This window comes from Leucopleurus acutus, assembly GCF_964270905.1.
Source record: "Leucopleurus acutus genome assembly, chromosome: 2".
NCBI classification, from domain to species: domain Eukaryota; kingdom Metazoa; phylum Chordata; class Mammalia; order Artiodactyla; family Delphinidae; genus Leucopleurus; species Leucopleurus acutus.
Genome location: NC_139143.1, coordinates 147,707,404 through 147,729,069, shown reverse-complemented (window position 1 = coordinate 147,729,069; position 21,666 = coordinate 147,707,404). Strand labels below are relative to the sequence as shown.

At 50.4% G+C, this 21,666-nt stretch overlaps 2 protein-coding genes across 2 annotated transcripts in view; one reads left to right on the top strand and one right to left on the bottom strand.

The window, feature by feature from the left end:
- Window positions 1-8,974, top strand: part of TTC4 (tetratricopeptide repeat domain 4) — a 36,121-nt gene extending 27,147 nt beyond the window's left edge. Inside the window, exons 9-10 of the mRNA XM_082834524.1 lie at window positions 5,568-5,650; window positions 7,698-8,974. Of these exons, the coding sequence (XP_082690650.1) occupies window positions 5,568-5,650; window positions 7,698-7,800 (186 nt within the window). The 3' untranslated portion in view covers window positions 7,801-8,974. The remainder of the gene's footprint in view (window positions 1-5,567; window positions 5,651-7,697) is intronic.
- A 7,532-nt stretch (window positions 8,975-16,506) lies between these two features.
- Window positions 16,507-19,636, bottom strand: PARS2 (prolyl-tRNA synthetase 2, mitochondrial). Its single transcript, XM_082832501.1, has 2 exons — window positions 19,544-19,636; window positions 16,507-18,912 (listed from the first exon to the last, which is right to left on the bottom strand). Exon 2 carries the CDS (start codon window positions 18,630-18,632, stop codon window positions 17,205-17,207), a length of 1,428 nt encoding a protein of 475 aa, XP_082688627.1. The 5' UTR covers window positions 18,633-18,912; window positions 19,544-19,636; the 3' UTR covers window positions 16,507-17,204.
- Window positions 19,637-21,666: the final 2,030 nt, after the last annotated feature.

The following is a 21,666-nucleotide window of genomic DNA, read 5'->3' as shown; positions in this document are numbered from 1 at the left end:
CCCAGTAATGTTGTTTTTTTTTTTTGGCACACACTACTAATTTTAAAAAAAATTTCTTTTAATTGAAGTATAGTTGATTTACTGTATTGTGTTAGTTTCAGGTGTACAGCAGTGATTCAATTATATTTTTTCAGATTATTTTCCATTATAGGTTATTTTAAGATATCGAATATAGTTCCATGTGCTGTACAGTAAATCTTTGTTGCTTATCTATTTTATGTATAGTAGTTTGTATCTGTTAATCCCATACTCCGAATTTATCCTCCCCACCCCCCACTTTGGTAACCATAAGACTGTTTTCTGTGTCTGTGAGTCTCTATTTTGTATGTAGATTTATTTGTATTAATTTTAGATACACATAATGATATCATATACTATTTGCCTTTGTCTGACTTACTTCATTAAGTATAATATTCTCTAGGTCCATCCATGTTACTGCAAAAGGCAATATTTTATTCTTTTTAATGGCTGAGTAATACTCCATTGTGTATATATACCACATCTTCTTAAGCCAGTCATCTGTTAATGGGCACTTGGGTTGTTTCCAGTCTTGGCTATTATAAATAGTGCTGCTGTGAACATTGGTGTGCATGTATCTTTTCGAGTTAGAGTTTTCTCTGAACATATGCCCAGGAGTGGGATTGTTGGATCATATGGTAACTCTATTTTTAGTTTTTTAAGGAACCTCCATACTGTTTTCCATAGTGGCTGCACCAATTTACATTCCCACCAACAGTGTAGAGGGGTTCCCTTTTCTCCACACCCTTTCCAGCATTTATTATTTGTAGACATTTTTTTTTTTTTTTTTTTTTTTTTGCGGTACACGGGCCTCGCACTGTTGTGGCATCTCCCGTTGCAGAGCACAGGCTCCGGACGCGCAGGGTCAGCGGCCATGGATCACGGGCCCAGCTGCTCCGCGGCATGTGGGATCTTCCTGGACCGGGGCACGAACCCGCGTCCCCTGCATCGGCAGGCGGACTCTCAACCACTGCGCCACCAGGGAAGCCCTATTTGTAGACTTTTTAATGATGGCCATTCTGACTGAGGTGTGGTGATACCTCATTGTGGTTTTTGATTTGCATTTCTTTAATACTTAACGATGTTGAGCATCTTTTCATGTCCCTGTTGGCCATCTGTATGTCTTCTTTGGAGAAATGTCTATTTGGGTCTTCTGCCTGTTTTTGATTGGGTTTGATACGGAGTTGTATGAGCTGTTTGTATGTTTTGGATATTAACCCCTTGTCAGTTGCATCATTTGCAGATATTTTCTCCCATTCTATAGGTTGTCTTTTCATTTTGTTGATGGTTTCCTTTGCTGTGAAAAAGCTTTTAAGTTTGATTAGGTCCCATTTGTTTATTTTCGTTTTTATATTTTGGCCTTGGGAGACTTAAGAAAATATTGCTACGATTTGTGTCAGATAATGTTTTGCCTGTGTTCTCTTCTAGGAGTTTTATGGTGTCATGTTTTATATTTAGATCTGAAAACCATTTTGGGTTTATTTTTGTATATGATGTGAGGGAATGTTCTAATTTCATTGGTTTACATGTAGCTGTCCAGCTTTCCTCGACACTATTTGCTGAAGAAACTGTCTTCTCCATTGTATATTCTTGCATCCTTTGTCGTAGATTAATTGACTGTAGGTGTGTGGGTTTATTTCTGAACTCTCTGTTCTGTTCCATTAAGCTCTATGTCTGTTTTTGTGCCAGTACAATGCTGTTTTTATTTATTTATTTATTTTGCGGTACGCGGGCCTCTCACTGTTGTGGCCTCTCCCATTGCGGAGCACAGGCTCCGGACACGCAGGCTCAGCGGCCATGGCTCACGGGCCCAGCCGCTCCGTGGCATGTGGGATCTTCCCGGACCGGGGCACGAACCCGTGTCCCCTGCATCGGCAGGCGGACTCTCAAACCACTGCGCCACCAGGGAAGCCCCTCCTTTAGCATTTTTATTACTTCCTTTTTGAACTTGGGGTCTTATAGACTGGTGAGGTCTGTTTCATTATTTGTTCTTTCAGGGGATTTCTCCTGTTTTTTTAATTGGGAGTGGTTCCTCTGGTTTTTCATTTTACTTAACTTTCACTGTTTCTATGAATTTAGGAAAACAGTTATCTGTTGTGGTCTTAAAAGGGCGTTTTTATGTAGGAGTGTCCCTGTGTAGACTGTGTGTCCAATATTTTTGGTGTGAGGGCTGGTTTTGGAATGGATGCCTGCCACGTCTTTCATCAGAGTGTGCTGGCTGTTATCCCCTTGATAGGGCGTGTGATTGGTGTTGCGGTGTCCAGAGCCTGTGTTGGATGTGAGGTGGGGCCTCCTCTTTGCTCCATGGCCTGTCAGGGGTGGGGTCTGCTCCTCCGTTGTTGGAGTAGAAGCCATGACGGTCAGGTTCAGGCTTTGTTGCCCTTGAGTGTGTGCCCTGCCCCAAAGGAGGTGGTTGCTGAAGCAGGTGAGGCCCGTGTACTCACAGAGGACTTGTGCACTACCTGTGTAAGCATCCATGATTCACTCAGAAGCAGCCCAAGGTCACGTCCCTTTCTCCATTTTGTTCATCCCAGGTCTAGTGCAAGGCTGTGGTGTGGAGTAGGCTGGAGTGGGGGTCAGGGCATTGTGGTTGCAGGAATTGAGGTGGCCGTGCTGCCACCTGGGACCTGGGGTTGCCTCTGTGGCAGAGCTCTCCCGGCACCTGGCCACTCCAGATCTGATGCTAAGGTGCAGTGTGGAGTGGGCAGAACTAGGGTGCTCCCACCGGGAAACCATCACTGCATACTCCCACCCAGGGCCTGCCTGACTGCCCAAGATTCAGCGCCTAGCCACTGTGTTCTTGTGGCACTGCTCGGTGTGCGCACTGACAATGTCTGCTGCAGCTAGACTTGCTACTGCTGTTCGGATGCTGACATTGGGTTTTGCAGCTACCCCAAATCACATCTCAGGCCTTCCAGGCTGTCTCTGTAGCTAGATTGAGTCCTCTCCCAGGATCTGCCTGCCTGAGATTCAGTGCTTAGCCGCTGTGTGTTCTTGTGGTGCCGCTTGGTGTGTGCACTGACGGTGTCTGCTTGGTTTGGCCCGCCACCCTGGTGCGTACACTGACAGTGGTCTCCATCGTTGTGCTCAGATCACACCCCAAGCACCCTGGTCTGTCTCTGCGCAGCTAGACCGAATCTTTGCCGTGATCTTACACCAGGCTGTGGTGTGGAGTGAGTGTGGCTGAGGCACTGGCCCCTTTGGATTGGGAAGTGCAGCGAGGCAGCAGCCTCAAGTGCAGGTCTCTCTCCACCCTGATTGTTAGCAAGCCAGCACACGCGCATTCCTCTCGAGTAGAGTCTAGGCTTCTCCAGCCCCTCTATCTGTGTCAGCGGATTTCCCAGCAGTCAAGGGGGCTTCCCAGGGTGAGGATCCATCCATGTGGACCTTCTCTTCCTTACAGAGCACTCCCAGGGGTGCCAGTCCCAACCTGATGCTTTTTTTTTCCTCTGTCCTATCTAATCACATGGAGATCTTTCTTGCAGCTTTGGTTGTATAGGAGATCTTCTGCCAGTTTCCAGTTAGTTTTCTGTGAGAATTGTTCTCACAGAACAACATCTATCTCACATGTAGATAGATGTATTTTTGATGTTTGTGGGGGTACGTGAGCTCCACGTCCTCCTGTTCCACCATCTTGATCCCCCTCTGCCTATCCCCAGCGGTGTTCTTTATAGCAAAAGGAATCCCACATTGTATTGTATCTAGTGCTCATGTCCCTTTAGTCTCCTTCAGCCTATGGAAGACTTTCTCAGTCTTTCGTCAGCTTCCTTGATCTTACCACTTTTTTTGTTTTTTTTGCGGTACGTGGGCCTCTCACTGCTGTGGCCTCTCCCGTTGCGGAGCACAGACTCCGGACGTGCAGGCTCAGCGGCCACGGCTCACGGGCCCAGCCGCTCCGTGGCATGTGGGATCTTCCCGGACCGGGGCACGAGCCCGTGTCCCCTGCATCGGCAGGTGGACTCTCAACCACTGCGCCACCAGGGAAGCCCGATCTTACCACTTTTGAAGATTACAAACCAGTTATTTTGTGGAAAGTCCATCAGTGTGTTTCCCTGTGACCATGACCTGGATTATGTATATTTGACTGGAATATCACAGAAGCAATGCTGTATTCTTGTTGCATCCCATCAGGTGCACATAATTTCAAATGTCCCATTACTGATGGTGTTCACCTTAGTCCCCTGATTGAGGTAGGGGTTTGCCAATCTTCTCTGCTGTAAAGTTACTCTTTTCCCCTTTGTAATTAGTATTTTATAGGGAGGTACTTTGAAATGATACAGATATCTTATTCATCAAACCATCAACATAATCATTTATATCAGTGGATTTATGGTTTCTTACTTTATTCATTGAGTTATAATCTATGACTGTGGTTATGTTATGCTCAGATTTTCTCAGATTTGGTCAGTGGGAATGCCTTCAAATTTGCTTCTGTGTCCTTTTGACTTGTCTCCATTTTTAGAGCACTTCTTGCTTTCTGTCACAAGATGTTCAAGGCTCAGATTGTGCTTTCCTTGCCTTAGCTCTAGAATCAGCCATTTTTCCCAAGGAGGTCCTGGCTCTTTTTGGTGGAAAATGGTATTTAGAAGTCAAGTAGTAGGTATATTCATGAGTACAGGGGTGAGGGGACGGAGGGTGCTCACTGCTCCAATGCTGTGTATGTGTGTGTATGAGCTCTCACTGGTATCTCCAGTTCTAATCCAACACTATCTCTTTCTATATTTTTAACAGTAACTTCTATTATTCTTAATATATTTATTTGTTTGATCAATCCCCCTGTATTTAATCCCCCTCCTGTCACCACCAGTGTCCCCTCTCCCTTGGGGAACCTTCCTCACCTCACTTGGATTCCTGACTCCCCCCCATCAGGCTGCTGCCCCAGCACAGTGCCCTCCTCATCCTACATGCACTCTGTCACCCCACGCTGCTTAACCACCTTGCATGAATCTCTTTCTCATCCTGCGTGGGTCCTCACTCCCCTCAGCAGGCCACCTCCTGCCATGAGTGGCTGCCCTTCTCACCCTGCTTAGCTGGCCAGTCCGCAATGAGGATGCCTATCTCCACTGGCCGGTCTCTGATACCCCTCACCCCCCAGCATCCCTCCTCTGCAGATGTCTTCCTCAACCTGCTTGGGCTTTGACACCTGCACAGGGCTGTCCCCTGTGTGGACATCTCTCTTCCCCTGCTCTGGGCCACTAGTGCTTTCTTTTCCCACACCTAATGGCTGTTGCACAGAATTGTTAGGGAAGGGAAGGCTCATAGGCCTGGACTTTCAGTCTTGGCTCCTCTGTTTACTAGCTGGGTTTAGTCAGTAAGTTATTTCCCCTCTGTGAGCCTTGGTTCTGTCTTTGGAAAATGGAGCCAGTAATATCTTTCTTAGTGTTGTGGGAGAGGACTGAGTGCTTTATACTCCACGACTCTATAAGGGAGGCATTCAGCTAATAACAGTTGCATGTCTTTAATGTTTCCCCAGACTTGGCCTCAACATGCCTAGTGCTGCTGAAGCCCTTTATTTGTATCTGACTCCTGCTCCCCTGTTCATCCTGCAGGTCTACTTTGAGGATGACGACAGGTCAGAACTGTACCGGGTGCCTCCCAAGAGCACCCTGCTGCAGGTGCTGCAGCACCCCAGGTGAGTCACCTTCATGGGGCTGCGTAGACCAAGAAGGATGCTCAGGTACCATCCCAGGGATACAGCCAGGTTCTCGTTCCACCACTGAGTGTTTGCCTTGTACTCCTCTCCCTTCTGCCCTGGACACAAAACTGTGTGAGACAGCAACCACAGAGACTGTCCTGGACCATCGGCCACACAGGTTGCAGTGTGATGACTCAACCCATTGCACTGCAGCCATGACGTCCTCAGGGAGAGGTCAGTGGGGCTGGTTGAGAAAGAAGAAGCTGCCTGGCTTTTGTACCAAAAACAGCTGGGATGGCCCTCCTATTCCTGATTGTGCCTGTGTCCCCTGATATCGTCACATGGAAAGAGCGTTGGCTCTTGAAGTCAGACACCGTCATTTAGTGGCTCTTTGGCTCTGAGCACGTACTGCCTCCCTGGGGCTGTTTCCTCATCTCTAAAATGGGGATAATAGCTGTTGCCTACATGTTTCTCAGGTATTTGAGAGAGCAGGAGTCACAGAGCTCTGATGGACTAGGGGGCAGTCTTGCTGTGAGAGGGCAGCTTTGTTAGTCGCAGCGGCAGCCGGCTGGATTTGGCAGTTGTCTCTTTCTTCAGCTTTGGGATGTTCCTGGACTATAAGGGAGTGCCCTCAGGAGCTTTGTAAGGTGACTCTTGGGCTACTTTTCCCTAAGCCTTGAGCGAAGCAGATGCCTTGCATCTACGCTAAAAGAGCTAAGGCAACGAGGGTGGTTGGGCGTGGTGGGAAATGCGGCTGGAGGACCAGGTCAGGGCCGTGCGCAGCAGCCGTGAATGCCCTAAGGAGCGCGCACTCTATCCTGATGGTGGTGTATGGAGCCCCAGTGGGTGCTGAATGTTCAGAGCTTGTGTACTCTTCGGTGGTGAAGCCTGAAGTAGGGGGTGGATTGGAGAGAGGTGTAGGAAGCACGCTGGGATGGGAGCTGGTGGTGTGCTGACTGACTCGGTGTGGGTGTCCAGCTGGCCTTGGTGCTCCTGCTGCGGCCTGGCAGGCAGGCGGTGAAGGTTTCTCCAGATACGATCCATGACTTCTCTTGGCAGCACTTCTTTCTGGCCCTAAGTCTCCCTTCTAGTTTATAGACAAATTTTTAGCTGTTCATTTTCTCAGTTGTTAGATTACCCAGAATTCTTTAAAGGCCCAAGGTCTACTCTACCCCGTCTTCCAGAAAATGGGGGAGAAATCTAAACAGAAAGCAGACTGATTTGTGGAGGAAAACCAGTTTCATGCTTCTCAGAAAGTGTAAATGCATTGGAAATGATTATTTTTTAAATGACTAACATAGGCAGGAGGCTTAGCACGTGTGACTGGCAACTTCAGACCCTGAACTGGGTGCTGGGCCAAGCTACAGGCTCCTGTGTCCATACCCAACTCCATGGGGTGCTGCTAACACCCCTGGACCCGGGAGGCTAAGGCCTTGCCTAGCCTGCCCACTCCATTGCTTTATGCCCAGCAGCTGCAAACGCTCTAGTGACCCGCACCTCCTGGCTTTTGCTCCCCTATGCCCCGTCTCTACCCCTTTTTCAGTTAACGCAAGCTGAGACATGGCAGCTTCCCGGAAGCCTTTCCTGATTCCCCTTTCCCATAGAGGGAATCACGTCCCTTGGGCTAACACCATACCTCACAGATGCTTCTACAGTTGTGCCTTGCTGTCATTATTTATCTCCCTCCCCCCAGAGAGGGATGGTGAATTTTGTTTTTTGTTTAATGTGTGTTTTCAGCAAGCGGCCTGGCTTACCCTGGGCACTCACTGTTGAATGAAGGACTGAAAGCGTGTTGTTGTTTTATTTCACGTTTAGCCATAGACATACATGATGCTATAGGACTTGCCCAAAGGTTCTCGCTAGGTTCTAAGGGAGAGAGGGTCATGCTAATTTGCAGACTTATAAACAACCAAACAAATAAATATGCTGAACTTGCATTTTAATGTTGACTCATATCTAAAGGTTCACCTTGACTTGTTGGGAAGGTCCATGGATGATTAAGATTGCAATTCAATTAACCCCTCTTTTATTGTGTTCACTGCAGGTACTTTGTAAAAGCCCTGACACCAGCATTTTTGGTCTGTGTAGGATCCTCTGCTTTCTGCAGGAATTATCTCTGGGGGAGAAAGGTGCGCCAGGTAAAGTGACCGGGCCGTGCTGTGAGAGCCAGGCCCCCTGGACCTCCTCCCCCCTCCTGCTCCTCAGCCTGGGGTCTAGCACACTTGAATCAGCAGGACCTACTCCTAGAATCCAGCGGTTTATTTCTGTCACCCTGGGGACAGGCCTTCCCTGCATTGTGGTTGGGAAGGAGCTGCCGACTTCCTGAACTGCAGCCTCTCTGGTCAGAGTGCTGAGCTCCAGCTGGTCTTCACTCATCTCTCTTGGTACAAAACTCCGTGTCTTGGTCATGACATCCTTGGACTCACTGTGAGCTGTGTTACCCACCAGCCTCCATCTCTGACCTGAGGAACTCACTGGTCTGTGGACGCTGACTCACAATCCAGTGCCGTGGTTCTGAACCTTTGTGGGGTCAGAGGCCTTAGAGAAGCTGTGGCTCACACTGCAGACATACACAAACTATGCGTGTAATTGTAAGGTATCAGAGGTGAGAGACTCAGGCCTCCCGTGACTTCACGAGCACAGACGGCTGCTCTGTGGGGACGCTGTAGATCCCTTGGGGTGAGATGGGGCCAGGAAAGCCAGGTCCTGTTTCTGTATCTATAAAGACCTACAAACTGGGGTCCTCCAGAACCCCTAAAATGTTTGTCACTTTTCCTGATCTTTGCAGTATGGAGAACTGTGACATACTTGGACAGTATGTCACAGTTTTTACATTTCAGAATTTTATGCTTTTGAAACTGGGAAATCTTTTTGTATGTTGAGTCACTGTCATACGTTGTATTTTTGTCTGCAGCTTTTTGCTTCCTCCTTCCTAGAGGATTTTATATACCCTTACCTTGCGTTGCCCACCCCGTCCCCCAGTGAAGAGTGTACTTCCCTGCTCCTGATGCAAAGGGATGTGAGTGGACATGTCCAGACCGAGCTTACAGAGCATCATGTGGTAGGCTTTTGCTCTTTTCCCTCTGCCGTGGGAACATATTTCCCAGAGAGGGGCTGTTCCTTTAGCCTGGGTGTCAGATGCTAAGACACATGGAGCAGAGCTGAAGCAGCTGGCCTGCAGCCATTGACTGTAACATGAATGAGAAATAAATGTTTGTTGTAGTAATAAGCACTGAGATTTGGGGGTTGTTTGTTACTATAGCAAAGCTAACTAATACATCATTAAACTGAAACCAGCTGCTGTACTTAAGATCGACTAATTTGGGGTTCTGTGCTGTGCCTGCCTTTGTCTTTGAAGCGCATTTTGCTGTGGAATATTTACAAAGGACCAGGCAGCTTTCTTCCAGGTGCAGGTCCCTGCCTGTGGCTTGTGGCCAGAGAGCCGAAGTCCAGCCTCCATCCTAAGCCTGGCTTAGGCCACACTGAGGCCATCCTCTCTCTCTCCAGCAGGACTCCATGCTTTGTGTAAGAGGCTAACATTCAGCTAGCAGCACCCCCAGCAGGCATTGCAGGGCTCCCTGCAGGAGCCACCACACTCTCATGGGGCAGAGCAGGCTCCAGGGTGCCGCCTTACTCACCTGTGACGCAGACTGGTTACCGTGCCGCCTTCTGGACACTGAGGCTGGGGTGAGATGCCAGATGAGAGCGAATTGTACGGTCACAAGTATACGCACCTTGAGAACGATCCCTATGTGACCATCATCCCCATCACCCAGCCCTTTCGTAAGACTCCCGGCAGTCAAGTCCTCAGTCGTTTCTGCTCCACCTTCTCTTCAGTCCCTGCCCCAGCTCCAGCTGGGGTGGGACACAGGCAGAAAGGGGAGAAAAGGGACTTAGGATGGCGAGCTGTGAGACCAGAGGTAGGATCCTGGTGCTGCTGACTTGCTGTAACTGTGAGTGAGGGACGGCCACGTGGAGAATGGTCCCTGTTCCCCCCTCACAGGCATGTCTGAGGCCCTGCTGTGCAGATACCATGTGCAAAGTGCTCAGTGCAGTGCCTGCCACATAATTACTAATAACCAACTCTTAACTCAGTGAAACTATACGCAGGGGCACATCCATGCACACCTGTAGCACTTAGACCAGTGATTCTCAACCAGAGGCAGCTTTGCATCCTGGGGGGACATTTGCCAATATCTAGAGACATTTTTGGTTGTCACAACTTGGTGGAATGCTAGTGGGTGGAGGCCAGGGACGCTGCTAAACATCCTACAGTGCACAGGACAGCCCTCACAGCAAAGATATCTGGCCCAAATTGTCACTAGTGCTTAATGAGAAAGGCTGCACTTAGAGAGGCTGCACTTAGAGAAATGCTGCACTAAACCTTCCAGAAGGTAAGCTCTCAGTGGGCAGGGGCCAGATGAGGGGCTGGTCTGACTGCCTAGGCCTGACATACAGTGGGAACTCAGTGAGTGTGTGCCGATGAGTGGATGGAAGAATGAGGGAACTAATGAATGAAAAGAAATTAGCCAGAGTCCTGTCCCAAGGCCCCACTTGCATACACACAAGCACTAGTAAAGGCATTCCCAAGCTCACACCCAATGTGGCCACCTTACACCTCTTCCAGGAAGGCTCCTGGCCTCCCAGTCCATGGCTGTGCCTCCTCTGACTTCTGCCATCCTCTAAGGGTCGCCAGGCGAGTGAACCCAGTTCGTACTTAGGAGTGACCTACAGAAGTTAGGATGAGAACCTGGCTGGCGTGAGGAGCAGGGGGCCCCGTGAGCCCCACCTGCCTGGCATGTGTGCCCACACCCCCTTCCAGAGCACAAGGCCTCACCCAGCCTTGCCCCACTGCAGTGGCTATGATGGTGGGCAGCGCAGCCCAGCTGAGCACAGCCAGGAGTGTGGGGGAAGGGCCCTAGGCACTCCCCTTCCTCAGCGGCAGAGCCTGCAGGGGTTGGGGGACAGGTGGCCCTCATGTGAAGCGGATGCGTGCAGTGGGACCTGTGGGCCTGGCCTTCACCTGCTGCCTCCCCGGCCACCTGCCTATGCCTGGGATTCCAGCAGAGCCTAATCAGAGCTCCCCACAAGTTCTTAACCCCTCGCCACCTCATTTTACAGATGAGGAAACTTAGGCCCAGAGGAGGGACAAGGAACCAGCATCCTTGGCATCCCCGACTTGAGGCAGAGCCTTTCCCACCATCCCAGGGTCCCTCCTTCCCACAAGACTAGAGTGTGGCCCTTCCCAGGGCCAGGGGTCAGGGATGGAGGTGAGACCCCCCACACCCTGTGTGGTTACCTCTGTGGAATTAGGGTGGCAGCTGGAGAACTGGGTGGAGGAACAAAGCCCTCTTAAGCCAACCCCTGATGAAACACACTGCTGGCAGTTGCACAAGGGCAGGCAAAGAGATGATGGCCATCAATACGGAGTGCAAGCACTGTGCAAACCATGTACCTGAATTCTCTCATCCTAACAGCCATGCTCTCAGGTCTGTGATCCCAATTTCATGAATAAGGAGATGGGGGCACACAGTCTCACCAGTGAGTGTCAGAGCCAGGATCTGAACCCCAGCATCTCACTCCAGAGCCCACCTGCCTCCTTTGCCATGTTCCTTTCATTCCATTTGCTTTACAAACATTTAATGGGCACCAGCTAAGGGCAGGGCATCAGACAGCCTCTGCCTTCAGGGTCATGCTGTTGAGTGGGTGTCATAAACCTAACCCTGGGCTGAGAACTGCTCCAGTGAAGAGAAATGCAGCCACTACAAGCAAGTCTGTCCATGCCCCTGCTCCCTGTTCCCCCATCAACACTCCTGGTGTGGCATTCAAGGCCCTCAGGGTCTGGCCCTTTACCTCTGCAGCTCCTTCTGTCTCCAGCCTCCTTAGCCCAGCCATCCTGGCCTCGGTTCAGCTATAGGGCAGGAGGGTGCACTGGCTAGAGTATCAGCTCTGGAACCACACTGCCTGCCTTCTAATTCCAGCCCCATGACCCACTAGCTGAGTGGCCTCGGGTACCGGTCCTCAGTTTCCTCATCTGCAAGATGAGGATAACAGCATCTACCTCATGCAGATGCTGTGAGAATTAAATGAATTAATCTGTGTGTAGCACATGGAACACAGCTTGCCTCATACCAAGTATTTGTTTAATCTATGGAACTTAACTTTTTATCCTCCAATCTTGCCATGCTCTTAGCTTTGGACTTTGCACATTGTTTCCTTTGTCTGGAAGACTCTTTCTTCCACTTCTTCCCCTCCCTCCATTCCCACTGTTCCCCCCTTTACTATTTAACACCTAGTCTTCCATTAGGCCCAGGTGCCTCTTCCAGGAAGCCCTCCTGGCTTATCACATGTCCCATGATACCTGCACCATCCCTACACTTACACTACACAGTAATTGTCTGATTATTGGATGGTTGCTCCCACTTCTCTGGAAACTGAGTCAAGGACCCTGAACTGTGCGTGTACTCCCAGGACCTAGCACAGCACCTGCTCAGCACACAGCAGGTGCACAACAAATAATTACTGACTGATGACACAGGCAGGAGTGATGAATTCTGAACAGATGGAGTGTGGGGAGCCAGCACACATGACGGATGTGGGCCGTTCAGTTGAAGAAGGGATTGGTGGGGTTGGGAGAGGTGGGAGGGTCTTCAAGCAAAGGCAAGGAGCCTTGAAAGGACATATTCCAGGGGTAGTGTGAGGGCTGGCTGGGCTTGGTGGTAACGGCTGCCATCTATTGGGCACTTAGGATATGCCAGACAGCGTCCTAGAGTGCTTCATGTGGATGGGCTCAATCCTAGCAACACCTATGGGAGGCCAGGAGCTCAGCAACATTTTGCTAAGAAAAGTGGCACAGAGAGGAGAAGCAGCTTACAGAGCCAGCTAGTGAAGAGTGGGCCAGAACTTGAATTCAGGACTCCCCTAAGCCCCTCAGGAGATACTAACAGTAGCAAGACTGGGCCTCTGCCTCCAGGAGTTGGCAACAAACCCAGAGGCCCTTGCCTGCTCACTCCAAGGTCATGGTAAAGTCTTGGTGCTCACTGTGACCTGCAACGTCCCCGACGTGTCTACCTGCGTAGAAGAATCCAGCCTGCAGAAACCCCTGCCAGCACCCAACATCCTGCCCATGGCATTTCCGTCAGACCACGTGCTTTCTGGGTGAGCTGGGCAACAGGTTCTCTCCTTGTACATGGGGTGTCCTCACCGGTAAGTGCCTCCACCTCACTCCTCTGGCCCTACACGGTTTTAACCACAAGCTTATGAGCAGCCTTGAGAGCTGCTGGCTTAATAGGAGTGGACACCATCCCTGCACGGAGGAGGGGCCTGAACGTGGGAGCCTAAAGTTGCCACCCCATTGTGGTGGCCCACGTGCACTGCCCACCCACCTACTGAGCACAGAGGACTAACTGACTACCATAAGGGCAACTGCCACTTCCCAAGCACCTGCTGTGAACAGGCACTGCTGTCCCCGTTCTACCTATGGGGAAGCACAGGGGTATAAGTATCTTGCACGAGGTCACATAGCTACTAAATGGCCCAGGCAGTCTGACACCAGAGTCTCTAGTCTGGGCCACTACGATGTAAGTCATTATTTTAAATTAAGTGAAGTACCTTGACTTCTTTTCCCCAAAGTTCACAGTAACATCATAAAAATCTTTATTTTCCCATTTTCCACATTATAGAAAACTTTAAAAAAAATCCTCTTCCTAACCCTAAAACAAAGCCGTGTGTGCCCTTGATGCGTAACAATTCTAAAAAGCATTCTGGCGTCTAGGTGTAGAAATGGACAGTGGGAACTCTGTGAAGAGGCCTGGCACTCAAGTAGTTAAGGGAATGACAATTTCGAGATTTCTGCAAAGCTCCTTTATTGATAGCCCAGCAGGTGTTTCTTCCATTAAAACACTGAATATTAATGGAGCGCTTGATTTACATTCTAAACTTGATTTACACGACGATTTTGTTATGCACCAGCCTTTGTCCTCAAGTATTATTTCTGCTAAACATTTCTCAGCCAGTTGCTTCTCCATCTCCCCAAGGAATGAGCAATGATAATACAGCCTGTACCTGTTATTTTGCCAGCAACCCCATTTCATCAATTTATGGCAAGAGGTAACATTGGCAAGTTCAGAAAGGACAGAAGAAGGTACACGGTTTGAAAATGTCTGTCTTTCCTCTAAGGAGATGGAACCATTCTGCAGGCGTTACTTAATTCTTGCTCGTGGCACCCCCCAGGAAGGTTGTGAAGCAACATATCAAAAAAACAAAACCCAGGTCTCGAGATATGTTAACAGCAGAACCTGAGCTCCCAATGGGGTATTTCCTAAGTCATCCCATGTAAGGGAAGCATTTCCTGAGAGCACACTAAGGGTTAAGCTTTTCATATGTCAGCTCAGCCAACCCTTAGACAACCCAGGGAGGTAGGTACCATTATCATGAGCCCATCTTACAGATGAAGAATCTAAGATACACAGATGCACAAAGGACAAGTTATTTGTCTAAGATAACATCCCTGCTAAGTGGTGGATTTAGGACTGTCTGTTCAAGGTTCTGATATTTCCACCAAATTATACTGCCCCTGGCTACAGGACACTGGCTAAGTAATCAGGAGACCTGGGTTTCAGTTCAGCTTGACCTTGAGCAAATCACTGTGCTCCTTGTACGTGTCTCCCTTGGAAAACAGAGCATGGGTACCTGTTTCAAACCTACGGCACTTCTGTAGCTCAAAGGCTGACTCAGCCAGACATCACTCCCTGCAACAAGATGGACCCAAGGTAGCCTAAATTAGGAGACGTAGCACCTGGCCTGCAATCAGGCGGTTTGCCAGTAAGATGGGTTGTGGCAAGTTAATTCCCACTGCAGGCCTGTCTCCCATCTGTGAAACAAGGGCTGGACAGGCACACTCCAAGTTCTCCCATTCTAAAGGTCCATGATTCTACATCACCCTCAAATCGTTCTGTGTCATACACATTTATGAGCATTTTAAATTAATTGGTTCTCTATTCCCTGAGTCTGATTTTTTTTAATAAGGAGGCAAATGCGTATTTATTTATTTATTTTTGGTTGCACCACGCAGCATGTGGGATCTTAGTTCCCCGAGGGACTGAACCCGTGCCCCCTGCAGTGGAACGGTGGAGTCTTAACCACTGGACCACCAGGGAAGTCTGAATCTGATTTTATTATTAATCTTATTCTTGGGCTTCCCTGGTGGCGCAGTGGTTGAGAGTCTGCCTACTGATGCAGGAGACACGGGTTCGTGCCCTGGTCTGGGAAGATCCCACATGCTGCAGAGCAGCTGGGCCCGTGAGCCATGGCTGCTGAGCCTGCGCGTCCGGAGCCTGTGCTCCGCAACGGGAGAGGCCACAACAGTGAGAGGCCCACGTAACGCAAAAAAAAAAAAAGAAAAAGATTCAGAACAATAAAGCACCCATTTGCACGAATTCTAATTTCTCTACTTCAGGCTAACTTGATCAGACAGACATACATAATCTTTTACTTATTGGAATCATTTTGACCAGGCGGAGGCCATGCGGTATAGTGGGACAGGCATAGGTTTTGGTCAGTACTCAGATTCTAGCTCTGATACATCCTTGATTAAGTTGCTCAAATGGAGTTTCAGGTTTCCTCATCTGTAAAATGAGGATTTCACAGGACCTACCTTGCACAGTTTTAAGTTCTGAACACGGCATATAAAAGGGCCTCACAGCACAGTGGCACATGCAGGCCCTCAACAAATGAATGACCAGACCACTGAAAGCAGAGAGCTCACATCAATCTGACGACGCACAACCGAAATGACTCAGATACTCCACCTTGCAGTGTAGCCTCAGAAGGCACTCCACCGACTTTACGAATTAGAATCATCTGGGGAGTTTTAAAACTGCCAGTGCCCAGGCCACACCCCAGAACAGAACCTCGGGGTGGGATGCAGGGGATTCCACTGTGCAGCCAAGGGCAAGATTCCTGCCTTACAATCCAGCCTTTCTGGGTTTGCTCTCAGAATCCCTGTCTCCTGGCCTGAATGCTGGCCCAGAGCCCAGCAGTAGGCCGGTGAGTCATTAGGAAACCTGATGGTGTGTGCTGGGGGTGAGGTTACTCTGGCAGGAACAGTGGTCACAAGCCGCAGGGAAGCTGTTTGGCAAGTAGAACAACAGGCCGAGACAAGAACTTCAGTGCACTAGGAATCAGCCTAGGACTCCAGCCTCAGGGAGCTGACCATCAACAAGAGGCTGGCCGCCATACAGTGAGCTGTGCCCGCCAAGTGAAAAAGAAGGGCGTCGGTGCTGAGCAGGCGAGCATAGGGGGAGCCAAAGACAGAACCACTGCCAGGAGCTGCCAAGCATGTTTCAGGAGGTGGTGGCTTTGAGCTTGGCCCCGAGAGATTCTTGTTAGGTTTGGACAAGCCATGACCCTGGGGGCCGAGGATGGAGAACCTGATTCTGCTCCTGGAAGCAGGAGCAATGAAAGCTCAAGCCTGCTGCCAGTTCTCCCCAGGGCTCAGGCAGAGACCTTAATATTCACCGCTGTCGTGCGTGGCACTAGGATGCAACTCTGCACGCAGGACGAAGTCACCACGGCACTTGAAGCCTGCTGCCCCTCACACTTGCGGGAAGAAATGGTTTAACACACATTTTCCCAGCCACCCAATTTTCTTTTTTGAGTGGAGAAAGAGTAGAAAAAGGAAAGTTTCCAGGCAGGAAGCTGCTGCACTGTTAACATGGCAGGTGTTAGCACTGTTTCCAATTAACATGCAAGGCTCATCCCAATAGTTTGACTTTATTCAATCAATGTAACATGATCTCAGTGCTAAGCCACCTCAAGAGGAAGGGCCAGGTCTCTGGAGGTGGTTTGGGGGCAATTAGCTAATTGTATTTACCTTCTGGGTAGCTTAGACATGGAGGATCAGAGGAACAGATCAGATCTGATCTGCCTGTCATGAACCTCTCGGGGAACCAGCCAGTCACAGCTGTAAGGACCTTACAGATCTAGTTCCATTTTCTCACATCACAGATGGGGAAACTCAGGCACCAGCAGGGGAGGGGTCGTGTCCAAGTCTCCAGTGAGTCAGTGGCAGTCAGGTGTCCTGATTCTTCTCCCCAGACCATCAGGCCAACTTCTCAATGGAGGAAGACAGGCGGGCTGCCTCTCTGGACCGAATGCAGCAAGAGGCCCGTGGTTGGACTGCTGGAGCTGGAAGGGCCTCGGCCACTGGGGAGGCCTCATCCTACATATGGGAAACTCCACTGAGAGAAGGGAAGTGACTCTCCTGAGGGCCAAGATGACAACTTGGCTCCTCCTAGCCACTACCTCCAAATAGAATATAAAAGGAATGATATGTGGCAGCAGGGCCAACCAGACAAAGGGATCAAGATAATGACTTTAAATACAAATAGTCCAAACAGATGACTGGATAACAACTGGTTTTCCTAACATGGTCTCACCTTCCATGAGCTGCCCTCTTTCTGGGGAGACCAGCTCTGGAAAGCAGTATAAGAAAGGCAGCGTTAGAATGAACACCGAGACTGTGAGATGCAGTGGGAGGGGTCGGGGGCGTTTAGACAACCTGCACTTGGCTCAGTAATTCCAGGACTCCCTCTCTGGTGAGGAAGACCACCTCTCCGGTGTTCTGGCACCAAACCTCAAAATGTGCAGGGTCGTCCAGGGCCCTCTTGCCCGCGATGATCACAAAGGGGTAGCCGAACTTGTTGGCGTCTTTCAGTCTGTTTCCAATGGTCAGATGGGTCCTGTCATCCAGCAGGACCTCCCCTCGGAGCTGCGGCACTGCCTCTGTGATGTGGTCATACAGGTGCCCCGTGAGCTCTGCGGCCGCCTCCTCCTTACTGCCCTTCTTGGGGGAAATGAGGCAGACTTGGTAAGGCGCCAGGAGGCCGGGCCAGCGGATGCAGTCTTCTGTAGCGAGAGCTTCAATGACAGCGGCCAAGATCCGCGTCACACCCAAGCCGTAGCACCCCATTTCAGCCAGGGATGGCTTGCCGTGGACATTGGTGAACTGGGCACTGAAAATGGAGGAGTACTTGGTGCCCAGGTAAAACGTGTGCCCGACCTCGATGCCTTTGGTTTTGGTCAGTGGCCCCTGGCAAGCAGGGCAGTTTGTTGGTGACAAGTCCAGAGTCTCCATGTTGGCCGAAAAGCCGCAGCCGGAACAGACTGCAAGCCGGTCCTCTCCGACGTCCACCGGCAGCTGGAACTCGTGAGACATCGTGCCCCCGATGCTGCCCACGTCCGCCTGGACCTTGACACACTGCAGCCCCAGCCTGTCAAACAGGCTGCTGTAGGCATCACACACCAGGCTGTAGGTCTGCTGGGCGGCCTCAGGGGAGGAGTCGAAGGTGTACATGTCCTTCATGTAGAACTCTCGGCCTCGGAGAAGACCAAAGCGGGGCCTGGGCTCATCCCGAAACTTCCTCGTCACCTGGTACAGCAGGAGCGGGAGCTGCTTGTAGGACAGTGTCTGCTGGGAGGCAATCAGGGCTGTGATGGCTTCCTCGTGAGTCGGTCCTAAGCAGTACTCCTTGCCGTGTCTGTCTCTAAGTTTCAGCAGCTCCTTGCCCATCGAGTCCCACCGGCTGGTGGCTCGCCAGAGCTCTGCTGGGCTGAGGCTGGGCATGTTGACCTTCTGTCCCCCGATGGCCTGCATCTCCTGGTCTATCACCCGCACAAGCTTCTCCATGGCACGGACAGTATAAGGCAGGAGGTGGTAACAGCCGGAGCTTGCTGGGTGAATCAGGCCCACCTGCAGCATCAGCCGCTGGCTCTTACAGGTCAGCTCGCCAGATCTGCCCTCTAGAGAGAGCACCTGGTCTTCCCGAAGGTTCTGGGGCTGGAACATGCGGGACAGCACCAAGCGCTTCCCTCTCCCTGGGGCACGGTGGTGAAACCTGTGGGGAACGTACCCCGAGAGCTGGTGACTGCAGGTGGCCAAGGCAGGCAGCGCTCTGCATCTTGTCAGCAGCCCTTCCATCACAGCCCAGCGCAAGGAGGCGCTTGCGCCTGAAGAAAAACGAGCCGAGCAGAAGCAGGCGTTAACTGTGATCCAACACCCTGCAGTAGTCAACGCAGGCTGCTCGCCAACAAACTTCTACAACCACCACCGATCTTGTGGATGCAAATCCTTTCTTTTCTAATATCCTTGCAGATCAAAGTACTATTGTACTTCTCTCACCATTTACTGCCGTTTAAAAAAAAATCAATATTTTCCTGTTTACGGGACTTCCCTCGTGGCGCAGTGGTTAAGGATCCGCCTGCCAATACAGGAGACACAGGTTCGAGCCCAGGTCTGGGAAGACCCCACATGCCGCAGAGCAACTAAGCCCATGTGCCACAACTACTGAGCCCGCACTCTAGAGCCCATGAGCCACAACTACTGAAGCCCATGCGCTCTAGGGCCTGTGTGCCGCAACTACTGAGCCCACGTGTTGCAACTACTGAAGCCCGTGCGCCTAGAGCCCGTGCTCCACAACAAGAGAAGCCACCGCAATGAGAAGCCAGTGCACCACAACGAATACTAGCCCCCGCTCGTCGCAACTAGAGAAAGCCCGCGTGCAGCAACGAAGACCCAATGCAGACAAAAATTTAAAAAATAAATTAAATTTTAAAAATATAGATATATTGGGGCTCCCCTGGTGGCACAGTGGTTGAGAGTCCACCTGCCGATGCAGGGGACACGGGTTCATGCCCCGGTCCGGGAGGATCCCACATGCCACGGAGCGGCTGGGCCCGTGAGCCATGGCCGCTGAGCCTGCGCGTCCGGAGCCTGTGCTCCGCAACGGGAGAGGCCACAACAGTGAGAGGCCCGTGTACCAAAAAAAAAAAAAAAAACATATATATATATATACATTTTTTTTCCCCATTTATAAAAATACAACAGCATACTGTGGAGACACCAATGCGTGGTGACAGCATTGGCTCTGGAATCAGGCAGCTTGGATCCCAGTCCAGCTTCCCAATAACTGCACCCTGTGTAGCTTGGGACATGTGACTCAACTCCTCTGTGCTCAGTTTCTTCACCTGTAAAATGAAAGGACCTACCATATAGGTTTATTGTGGGAATTTAGAGAAGAGTTATAAGAAGTTATTAGAACAGTATCTGGTATATTCTATGAACTGAATCTAAGTTTGCTAAGAAAAACAGAAACAAAAAAGAAAGGAAATCAACTATAATCTCTCAGCCCAGAGACAACCGCTACTGACAATCCCTTGTCTCTTTTGCGAGCCGTCTTTGCCCACAAGCCCCCACCCCACCCATGCCTTCAATGTCCTTAATGTCTCTTCCCCCCTCACAGCACACAGTCCCTGGTCAGGCCACATGGTCATGGCTCCGAGTCAACATCTCCATTCTGTACGTTGTGCCTCTTAAGCTTCACATCTACCCATCCCACTGCCTCCTAGAGAACACACTGCATGAGTACTTCACACTCAGCACCCCACAGGGAGCTTGGCATCTTCCCCCTAAGCCTGCTCCCCGTCCAGTGCTGCCTGTCACTCTGAATGGTAGTGCAAGCCACCCTTTGTCCAAAACAGAAACGCAGGTTCATCCACTCTGAGCTCCCTCTGTGCCCCACCTTCACCAACCCCTCTGGCCCTGTGATTCCTACTGCTTCACTTGCTTTTGATTCTGTTCCTTCTCTCCACCTTCACAGCCTCCACCCAGGTCCAGGCCACCATCATCTCTCACCTGGGCTACTGCAACAGCCTCTTCACTTGGGCTCCCAGCTTCCAGGCCCACCTTCCTCCAATCCATTCTCCACGCTGTAGCCACAGGGGATACTTCCAAGACACATACAGCAACAGCTTTTCTTGCTTAAAATCCTCCAACAGCTTCCTGTTACCCTTAGAATCAGGTCTAACCTTCTCACCTTCACAGTGCACATGGCCCCATGGGAGCAAGCCGCTGGTCCCCTCTGGCCTCCTCTCACCAGTGCCCTCTCTGTGCTCCAGCTTCAGCACACTCATTATTAAAACACAGTTCCCTTTGCGTAGAATGTTCCTCTCCCCTTTGCGTACCAACATCTACTCATCCTCCAGGCCTTAGGAGTGCCACCTTGTCTTCTAGGATGCCTTTCCTGACCCACTCCCCATACCTCAAAGACCAGCTTCTCCTGCAGCAGCCCCTGATCCCCTATCAAACACCAATCACTCTTCGGAGTTACTGCTCCTTCGGCTGGGTCTTCCCCCAGGCAGTCAGCTCTGTGGAGCTAACTCGCTCACCACTCAGCACAGAGCAGGGGCTTACTAGACAATTGTCTAATCAATGAACAGGTAGGTTTCTTTATGATTTTACAAAATATTCACACATTCCTAAGGGCAGTACAACATTTCATTGACTGACTAGATCAAAAAGGATTCTCCAGAGAGTTGTTAATTTTCTCTGTTGTATGTAATCTACAACAGAAGGCTTTCTTTTCTTTTGTTATATATTTGGGAGAGATCTTCAGGAACGGAATTACTGAGTCAAAGGGTATAAACTCTTTCAAGGTTCTTGATTTATGTTGCCAAATTTAGTGAGCACCCCAATCTTCAGCAAATCCCATGGGACAAAGCTCTTCTGCAGTATGCTCAGAACAGGTTACTAATTTCCCTCAGCTCTGGGAAGCTCAAATCCCCCCAGGTGGTTCCCTCCAGCTTCCAGCAGCCTCAATCCTCCAGCCGGTCTCCTCCAACCTCAAGCAGCTTCATCCATTTCCCCTGGGCACTGTACAAATATTATCATTTCCTATATGGCCTATGACCTGAAAACGGCTGGGAGGCACGGCCACAGAGCCCTAGTGTGACTGCGCGGAAAAGTGCAGGCCTGGAGGCAGGGCACACGTGGTTGACACCTGGAGCCATCACTTAAGGTCCCACCTCAGGCCCGTGGCCCAAGCCAGAAACTCTTTCACCCCTGACTCCTCCTCAAGCAACTGAGTCTGTCTCCAAGACTTCTCTCAAGTCCACCCTCTCCTTTCTTTCTCTTACTTTCTCAGCTTGGGTTGAGAAGGCCCTCAGTACAGCTTGCT

Coding starts and splice junctions, on each gene's coding strand:
- PARS2 (XM_082832501.1), bottom strand. CDS start 18,632: ATGGAAGGGCTGCTGACAAGATGCAGAGCGCTGCCTGCCTTGGCCACC.